This window comes from Notolepis coatsorum (assembly GCF_963971535.1).
Source record: "Notolepis coatsorum genome assembly, contig: SCAFFOLD_267, whole genome shotgun sequence".
NCBI classification, from domain to species: Eukaryota; Metazoa; Chordata; class Actinopteri; order Aulopiformes; family Paralepididae; genus Notolepis; species Notolepis coatsorum.
In genome coordinates, this window is record NW_028170910.1 from 27,361 (window position 1) to 38,017 (window position 10,657).

The 10,657-nt window shown below is 43.5% G+C and overlaps 2 protein-coding genes across 2 annotated transcripts; both read left to right on the top strand.

The window, feature by feature from the left end:
* Positions 1-335: 335 nt before the first annotated feature.
* Positions 336-5,266, top strand: LOC311248377 (pleiotropic regulator 1-like; the record flags this gene model as incomplete). Its single annotated transcript, XM_084339268.1, has 2 exons — positions 336-536; positions 3,836-5,266. 2 exons carry the CDS (start codon positions 336-338, stop codon positions 5,264-5,266), a joined length of 1,632 nt encoding a protein of 543 aa, XP_084195394.1.
* A 338-nt stretch (positions 5,267-5,604) lies between these two features.
* LOC311248378 (pleiotropic regulator 1-like) lies at positions 5,605-10,535 on the top strand (the record flags this gene model as incomplete). Its single annotated transcript, XM_084339269.1, has 2 exons — positions 5,605-5,805; positions 9,105-10,535. 2 exons carry the CDS (start codon positions 5,605-5,607, stop codon positions 10,533-10,535), a joined length of 1,632 nt encoding a protein of 543 aa, XP_084195395.1.
* Positions 10,536-10,657: the final 122 nt, after the last annotated feature.

Genomic DNA, 10,657 nt, shown 5'->3' on the forward strand with positions numbered 1-10,657 from the left:
TGTTTTTTTTTTTTTTTATTGTTAATTATTCATATTGTCATAGAACCCATCTTACAAAAACATTTCTACCAGTCTGTTGTAGATACAAATCCATTTGTTTTACTTAATTGTTCATCCTTAACTCTTTCCGCCTCGACCTCCGAACCAGCAACATCGCCCAGACTAATGCCAACTATTGCTCAACTAACAGTCCGGTAGGATTGAACTGAACGAGACTACAAGGACTTCCAAGGGAGTCGATCCCGTTCATCTTGTGTTATTTTGATATTGTATTTTGTATTTGATTTGATTTAACTTAAGAATAAGAACAAAAGGAGTACGACTTCGATGAGCGCATGCAGGAGCTCCGGGAGGAGGAGGAGAAATCCAAGGCGTACAAGAAGGAGAAGCAGAAAGAGAGGAAGAGGAGGGCGGAGGAGGACGTGGACTTTGAGGAGGATGACGAGATGGCCGCAGTCATGGGCTTCTCGGGCTTCGGCTCGGCCAAGAAGACTCACCGATTCACGCTGGCTGAAGAACCTGGTGCCGTTGCCAGAGTGTTAGCTGCTCCTCGGCTGCAGTGTGCTTCCTGAAGGGTGGGGATGTTCTACCAAATTCAATCATGGCTTTTAGTGTGTTTTGACTTTTCTTTATGTATCTTAGCATATCTGTTTACCCTATACATTCAGAATGCCACCACCAGTGTATTTTTTGTTCCGTTTATTTTTTTTTACCTCCACTAAAATAAATGTAGAAATTAAAGTAACTATGATTTCGCTTAATTTGCCCTCAAAATACAAACATATTCTAATAAAGGATCTAAATAAGAACACTGTTGGTTGGTGTGTTCTGCACTAGAACCATATCCGGGACCAGAACAGGGATGCACTGTATGTGGAACCAAAACCAAAATACCCTCCAACCACCACTGCGCCAGAAATGTGGATCAACCCAGTCAGAGGTCAGCTATAATACAAGGCTGTGAGATAGTTTCATCCTCCTCACTGCAGATATCTACTATTTACAAATGTTTGTGAAATAAACTTGATTTTATACCCAAAAATATATATTTTCTGTGTTTTGGTCACTTCCTTTCCACTACCTTGCAGTGGGTCATCATTACCATTATCTTACTGTAGGCCTATGTGTTGAATAGCTCCCAACATGTCCTGTCTTTTTATGCCCTATGGCAACCTACTCAACAATATTGGAACATGGTCAAAGTGTTGCATAGATGCAACGCGTTCTCAAATATATTAAACGTCATGCCACTGAGTTTCTAGTGGATTAGATAAAAATGTATCATCCTTGTACAGCACAAATACAGTACAATGAAAAGTTTGCATCTAACCAGAGTGCAAGGTAACAGTAAAGTGCAAAACAATATACAATGTAACAAGTGATTATATGGAATAGATATAACAAAGCTACTGAGTAATTGTGCTAATCTAATGTATGTACAGTAATACACAGATACACTGGTAGTAAGCCATACTATCCAGTGGTATAACAGAGTATATATATAAAGTATATACAGTGTGTGGGTAGTATATACGGGTATGTAAACAGGAATATATGCAGATATATTCATACAGATATAGATAAATGTATATGTACAGTATTGTACATAGCTACCATACAGTGTTATATGGATAAACTATAGATTGAGGTAGGTAGTTATGATTACAATGTAAGTACAGAGTTAGTGACATTGCCAGTCATAGAGCTGCTTTCCATTAAAAAGCAAAAGGGGAAAATAACATGGCCGCAGTCACAATATTGAGGAGATATGCAGTGAAATGCGGGGGGTCCCGCCCGCAACGATGTGCATAATACAATAGTAATATATAATAAGAATCCAACCAATAGAACAACATTGTGCAATAAACAACTAAATAAGTAGGGCATATCGGTATCTGTACATGAGTTATTTACAGAGCATGGTAGGACATGCTAGGTCCTGTGATAGTGCAATACACTGTTGGCTACGGATGAGGCACTGGGTCTTTACAGTATGTACACTGCTATACAATGGTATATTATACAATCTTTTTTTTTTATCCACTTTTTCTCCCATTTTCTATATTTTCCTCCCATCCCAATTTCGTATCATCCAATTCAACCCTCCCCTGTCACGAACGCTGTTTCTTGCCTCCCACAAGCCGGCTGCAATGTGGACTAAGTCATACATAGCACAAGTCCCCTCCGGTACTTGAGGTAACAGCAGTCGCATCTTTTCACCTGCGCAGCTCGATCTCTCAGTGGCGAGGAGTAACGCGTGGGAGGCTCACGCTGCCCCCGACACTTCCTGATTCTACTGCGCAGGCGCACCAACCGACCTGTAGGAGTCGCTGTCCACAACGCCCGATCCCCACCCATCAGTTTCCCACCCCCTAATACGGCCAATGTGTATTAGTACGGACGACCAGCTAAACTGAAAGCAAATGTGGAGCGCTGGGCTCGAACTGACGAGCCCAGCGTCTCCAGCATTTCGTGGCGAGCGCCTTGCCCACTACGCCACGTAGCCGCCCCCGGTATATTATACAATCTTAAGCTCTACTATACTACTCTTAAAGTGACCTTTCCTTCTGTAAAGTGACCTTACGTGTGAGCGTGTGCAGCATGAGTGTGTGTGTGCTCATGTTAAAGTGGCTGCTAGTGTGTGAGCGTGTACAGTGTGTGTGTGTGTGTTGTGTGCTATACACTCATTGGCTAGTGGCTTTAGCAACGCTAAAGAAGTGCCAACCACATATTATTATAATAATTCATCCAGTTTTCTTTTAAGTGTTTTGGTTAATCACAGTGTTTACCAATCGTATATTATCGTTTTTTTTGTTTCAGTGTTATTTTTGATTACATCAATAACAAAATAATAAAAGAAAAAAGACTAATTTAATCAGATTAATCACTTTATTCAAATTGAGAATTTAGTTTGAGGATATAAAAAAATATATAAAATCTATAAAGAAATTGAGAAATTTTTATTAACATTTTTAAATAAAAAATGAAGGTTCGAACGTCCGTACGAAAAACCCTGACGAAGTTTGAATCACTATATTCAAATTGAGGATTTAGTTTGAGGATAAAAAATAATAATAATTAAGAATTTATATTAAAACAAAAAATTTATTTAAATTTTTTTATTAAAAATTAAGAACCCTGACGAAGTTTGAATCCAAAAAACAGGCTTCGGGGACAGCCTTACCAAACATTATTATTATTCAAATGGAACTCAAACATGTTCCGTTGTGATGTCACAGTATGATGTCATAATAGAACATTCTAGAACATTTGTGATGTCACAGTATGATGTCATAATAGAACATTCTAGAACATTTGTGATGTCACAGTATGGTCATAATAGAACATTCTAGAACATTTGTGATGTCACAGTATGATGTCATAATAGAACATTCTAGAACATTTTGATGTCACAGTATGATGTCATGATAGAACATTCTAGAACATTTGTGATGTCACAGTATGATGTCATGATAGAACATTCTAGAACATTTGTGTATCTATATATATCTTTCCGTCTACACTGCCGGAAATTCAAATAAGAAGAAGAAGAAGAAGGATGGACTCAACAAGGGCCTGAAGGCAGAAACCAGCAAGTAATTTTACGGCTTGCGCCCTACTAAGGAATTTCCTGTGTGGAGTCGGCGGTGACTTTTGGAGACTGGGAAAATACAGTTTTCTTACCTTGTAGTAGTATTGACAGGAGAAAGCAGGAAAGTAGATTTAGGACCACTTCTGTAAAGAGATACTTCGCAAATAAACCATTTGGCTATCCTTATTTACCCTGTGGACCTTGCTTTTCTTTATCAACGGACGTACTACTCACGATCACAAGGTGAAGATGTCCGTGAAGCTGAAATCAGACTTTGCTGCTGTGATGCACATGCCTGTCCTAAAGGAAGGAGGGAAGGACCGACCCCCACAGATCATGCCTGCTGGTGGTGTGCTCGGTCCGCATAGCTACACAGAGCCAGGAGGAGACGACCCAGAGTATTTGATCACCGGGACCCACGCTTACCCCGCTGGACCTGGCATCGCCTTGACGGCTGACTCCAAGCTACACAGGTTGCCTAGTGAGGGAGGAGTCAACGCCCTGGCCCTCACTCTGCCGCCCTCTCAAGCCAGGCTGGATGCCAGTCGCACAGCAGCCAGTGTTGGTGATATCCACAGACATGCTGTGGGAGCGGAAAGATCCCTGCCTCACTCAAACACGGTGTCACTCATGGAAGGAGGTGGTACCAAAAACACTGCCCTCGCCAGGAAAGCACCGACTATGCCCAAACCCCAGTGGCATCCCCCATGGAAGCTGTTTCGGGTCATCAGTGGTCATCTGGGCTGGGTGAGGTCCATAGCCGTGGAACCAGGAAATCAATGGTTTGTCACTGGATCTGCCGACAGAACCATCAAGATCTGGGACCTGGCCAGTGGGAAGCTGAAGCTCTCTCTGACTGGACACATCAGCACAGTGCGGGGTGTGGCTGTCAGCACCCGCAGCCCGTACCTGTTCTCCTGTGGAGAAGACAAGCAAGTCAAGTGCTGGGACCTGGAGTACAACAAGGTCATCAGGCACTTCCATGGACACCTCAGTGCTGTGTATGGTTTAGACCTGCATCCCACCATCGACGTGCTGGTGACCTGCAGCCGAGACGCCACAGCCAGGGTGTGGGATATCAGGACCAAAGCCAACGTACACACCCTGTCGGGCCACACCAACACCGTGGCCACAGTGAGGTGCCAGGCGGCCGAGCCACAGATCATCACAGGCAGCCACGACTCAACCATTAGGCTGTGGGATCTGATTGCTGGGAAGACCAGAGCCACTCTGACCAACCACAAGAAGTCTGTCCGCTCTGTGGTGTTGCACCCCCGACAATACACCTTTGCTTCTGGCTCTGCCGACAACATCAAACAGTGGATGTTCCCAGATGGGAACTTCATCCAAAATCTGTCTGGACACAACGCCATCATCAACACACTGGCCGTCAACTCCGACGGCGTCTTGGTGTCTGGAGCCGACAACGGAACCATCCACATGTGGGACTGGAGAACGGGTTACAACTTCCAGCGCATCCACTCCGCCGTGCAGCCCGGGTCCCTGGACAGCGAGTCCGGGATCTTCGCCTGCATGTTCGACAACTCGGAGAGCAGACTGATCACCGCAGAGGCCGACAAGACCATTAAAGTGTACAAGGAGGACGACACAGCGACGGAGGAAAGCCATCCAGTCAACTGGAAACCAGAGATCCTCAAGAGGAAAAGATTTTAGAAATGTTTTTTTTTTTTTTTATTGTTAATTATTCATATTGTCATAGAACCCATCTTACAAAAACATTTCTACCAGTCTGTTGTAGATACAAATCCATTTGTTTTACTTAATTGTTCATCCTTAACTCTTTCCGCCTCGACCTCCGAACCAGCAACATCGCCCAGACTAATGCCAACTATTGCTCAACTAACAGTCCGGTAGGATTGAACTGAACGAGACTACAAGGACTTCCAAGGGAGTCGATCCCGTTCATCTTGTGTTATTTTGATATTGTATTTTGTATTTGATTTGATTTAACTTAAGAATAAGAACAAAAGGAGTACGACTTCGATGAGCGCATGCAGGAGCTCCGGGAGGAGGAGGAGAAATCCAAGGCGTACAAGAAGGAGAAGCAGAAAGAGAGGAAGAGGAGGGCGGAGGAGGACGTGGACTTTGAGGAGGATGACGAGATGGCCGCAGTCATGGGCTTCTCGGGCTTCGGCTCGGCCAAGAAGACTCACCGATTCACGCTGGCTGAAGAACCTGGTGCCGTTGCCAGAGTGTTAGCTGCTCCTCGGCTGCAGTGTGCTTCCTGAAGGGTGGGGATGTTCTACCAAATTCAATCATGGCTTTTAGTGTGTTTTGACTTTTCTTTATGTATCTTAGCATATCTGTTTACCCTATACATTCAGAATGCCACCACCAGTGTATTTTTTGTTCCGTTTATTTTTTTTTACCTCCACTAAAATAAATGTAGAAATTAAAGTAACTATGATTTCGCTTAATTTGCCCTCAAAATACAAACATATTCTAATAAAGGATCTAAATAAGAACACTGTTGGTTGGTGTGTTCTGCACTAGAACCATATCCGGGACCAGAACAGGGATGCACTGTATGTGGAACCAAAACCAAAATACCCTCCAACCACCACTGCGCCAGAAATGTGGATCAACCCAGTCAGAGGTCAGCTATAATACAAGGCTGTGAGATAGTTTCATCCTCCTCACTGCAGATATCTACTATTTACAAATGTTTGTGAAATAAACTTGATTTTATACCCAAAAATATATATTTTCTGTGTTTTGGTCACTTCCTTTCCACTACCTTGCAGTGGGTCATCATTACCATTATCTTACTGTAGGCCTATGTGTTGAATAGCTCCCAACATGTCCTGTCTTTTTATGCCCTATGGCAACCTACTCAACAATATTGGAACATGGTCAAAGTGTTGCATAGATGCAACGCATTCTCAAATATATTAAACGTCATGCCACTGAGTTTCTAGTGGATTAGATAAAAATGTATCATCCTTGTACAGCACAAATACAGTACAATGAAAAGTTTGCATCTAACCAGAGTGCAAGGTAACAGTAAAGTGCAAAACAATATACAATGTAACAAGTGATTATATGGAATAGATATAACAAAGCTACTGAGTAATTGTGCTAATCTAATGTATGTACAGTAATACACAGATACACTGGTAGTAAGCCATACTATCCAGTGGTATAACAGAGTATATATATAAAGTATATACAGTGTGTGGGTAGTATATACGGGTATGTAAACAGGAATATATGCAGATATATTCATACAGATATAGATAAATGTATATGTACAGTATTGTACATAGCTACCATACAGTGTTATATGGATAAACTATAGATTGAGGTAGGTAGTTATGATTACAATGTAAGTACAGAGTTAGTGACATTGCCAGTCATAGAGCTGCTTTCCATTAAAAAGCAAAAGGGGAAAATAACATGGCCGCAGTCACAATATTGAGGAGATATGCAGTGAAATGCGGGGGGTCCCGCCCGCAACGATGTGCATAATACAATAGTAATATATAATAAGAATCCAACCAATAGAACAACATTGTGCAATAAACAACTAAATAAGTAGGGCATATCGGTATCTGTACATGAGTTATTTACAGAGCATGGTAGGACATGCTAGGTCCTGTGATAGTGCAATACACTGTTGGCTACGGATGAGGCACTGGGTCTTTACAGTATGTACACTGCTATACAATGGTATATTATACAATCTTTTTTTTTGATCCACTTTTTCTCCCATTTTCTATATTTTCCTCCCATCCCAATTTCGTATCATCCAATTCAACCCTCCCCTGTCACGAACGCTGTTTCTTGCCTCCCACAAGCCGGCTGCAATGTGGACTAAGTCATACATAGCACAAGTCCCCTCCGGTACTTGAGGTAACAGCAGTCGCATCTTTTCACCTGCGCAGCTCGATCTCTCAGTGGCGAGGAGTAACGCGTGGGAGGCTCACGCTGCCCCCGACACTTCCTGATTCTACTGCGCAGGCGCACCAACCGACCTGTAGGAGTCGCTGTCCACAACGCCCGATCCCCACCCATCAGTTTCCCACCCCCTAATACGGCCAATGTGTATTAGTACGGACGACCAGCTAAACTGAAAGCAAATGTGGAGCGCTGGGCTCGAACTGACGAGCCCAGCGTCTCCAGCATTTCGTGGCGAGCGCCTTGCCCACTACGCCACGTAGCCGCCCCCGGTATATTATACAATCTTAAGCTCTACTATACTACTCTTAAAGTGACCTTTCCTTCTGTAAAGTGACCTTACGTGTGAGCGTGTGCAGCATGAGTGTGTGTGTGCTCATGTTAAAGTGGCTGCTAGTGTGTGAGCGTGTACAGTGTGTGTGTGTGTGTTGTGTGCTATACACTCATTGGCTAGTGGCTTTAGCAACGCTAAAGAAGTGCCAACCACATATTATTATAATAATTCATCCAGTTTTCTTTTAAGTGTTTTGGTTAATCACAGTGTTTACCAATCGTATATTATCGTTTTTTTTGTTTCAGTGTTATTTTTGATTACATCAATAACAAAATAATAAAAGAAAAAAGACTAATTTAATCAGATTAATCACTTTATTCAAATTGAGAATTTAGTTTGAGGATATAAAAAAATATATAAAATCTATAAAGAAATTGAGAAATTTTTATTAACATTTTTAAATAAAAAATGAAGGTTCGAACGTCCGTACGAAAAACCCTGACGAAGTTTGAATCACTATATTCAAATTGAGGATTTAGTTTGAGGATAAAAAATAATAATAATTAAGAATTTATATTAAAACAAAAAATGTATTTAAATTTTTTTATTAAAAATTAAGAACCCTGACGAAGTTTGAATCCAAAAAACAGGCTTCGGGGACAGCCTTACCAAACATTATTATTATTCAAATGGAACTCAAACATGTTCCGTTGTGATGTCACAGTATGATGTCATAATAGAACATTCTAGAACATTTGTGATGTCACAGTATGATGTCATAATAGAACATTCTAGAACATTTGTGATGTCACAGTATGGTCATAATAGAACATTCTAGAACATTTGTGATGTCACAGTATGATGTCATAATAGAACATTCTAGAACATTTTGATGTCACAGTATGATGTCATGATAGAACATTCTAGAACATTTGTGATGTCACAGTATGATGTCATGATAGAACATTCTAGAACATTTGTGTATCTATATATATCTTTCCGTCTACACTGCCGGAAATTCAAATAAGAAGAAGAAGAAGAAGGATGGACTCAACAAGGGCCTGAAGGCAGAAACCAGCAAGTAATTTTACGGCTTGCGCCCTACTAAGGAATTTCCTGTGTGGAGTCGGCGGTGACTTTTGGAGACTGGGAAAATACAGTTTTCTTACCTTGTAGTAGTATTGACAGGGGAAAGCAGGAAAGTAGATTTAGGACCACTTCTGTAAAGAGATACTTCGCAAATAAACCATTTGGCTATCCTTATTTACCCTGTGGACCTTGCTTTTCTTTATCAACGGACGTACTACTCACGATCACAAGGTGAAGATGTCCGTGAAGCTGAAATCAGACTTTGCTGCTGTGATGCACATGCCTGTCCTAAAGGAAGGAGGGAAGGACCGACCCCCACAGATCATGCCTGCTGGTGGTGTGCTCGGTCCGCATAGCTACACAGAGCCAGGAGGAGACGACCCAGAGTATTTGATCACCGGGACCCACGCTTACCCCGCTGGACCTGGCATCGCCTTGACGGCTGACTCCAAGCTACACAGGTTGCCTAGTGAGGGAGGAGTCAACGCCCTGGCCCTCACTCTGCCGCCCTCTCAAGCCAGGCTGGATGCCAGTCGCACAGCAGCCAGTGTTGGTGATATCCACAGACATGCTGTGGGAGCGGAAAGATCCCTGCCTCACTCAAACACGGTGTCACTCATGGAAGGAGGTGGTACCAAAAACACTGCCCTCGCCAGGAAAGCACCGACTATGCCCAAACCCCAGTGGCATCCCCCATGGAAGCTGTTTCGGGTCATCAGTGGTCATCTGGGCTGGGTGAGGTCCATAGCCGTGGAACCAGGAAATCAATGGTTTGTCACTGGATCTGCCGACAGAACCATCAAGATCTGGGACCTGGCCAGTGGGAAGCTGAAGCTCTCTCTGACTGGACACATCAGCACAGTGCGGGGTGTGGCTGTCAGCACCCGCAGCCCGTACCTGTTCTCCTGTGGAGAAGACAAGCAAGTCAAGTGCTGGGACCTGGAGTACAACAAGGTCATCAGGCACTTCCATGGACACCTCAGTGCTGTGTATGGTTTAGACCTGCATCCCACCATCGACGTGCTGGTGACCTGCAGCCGAGACGCCACAGCCAGGGTGTGGGATATCAGGACCAAAGCCAACGTACACACCCTGTCGGGCCACACCAACACCGTGGCCACAGTGAGGTGCCAGGCGGCCGAGCCACAGATCATCACAGGCAGCCACGACTCAACCATTAGGCTGTGGGATCTGATTGCTGGGAAGACCAGAGCCACTCTGACCAACCACAAGAAGTCTGTCCGCTCTGTGGTGTTGCACCCCCGACAATACACCTTTGCTTCTGGCTCTGCCGACAACATCAAACAGTGGATGTTCCCAGATGGGAACTTCATCCAAAATCTGTCTGGACACAACGCCATCATCAACACACTGGCCGTCAACTCCGACGGCGTCTTGGTGTCTGGAGCCGACAACGGAACCATCCACATGTGGGACTGGAGAACGGGTTACAACTTCCAGCGCATCCACTCCGCCGTGCAGCCCGGGTCCCTGGACAGCGAGTCCGGGATCTTCGCCTGCATGTTCGACAACTCGGAGAGCAGACTGATCACCGCAGAGGCCGACAAGACCATTAAAGTGTACAAGGAGGACGACACAGCGACGGAGGAAAGCCATCCAGTCAACTGGAAACCAGAGATCCTCAAGAGGAAAAGATTTTAGAAATGTTTTTTTTTTTTTTTATTGTTAATTATTCATATTGTCATAGAACCCATCTTACAAAAACATTTCTACCAGTCTGTTGTAGATACAAATCCATTTGTTTTACTTAATTGTTCATCCTT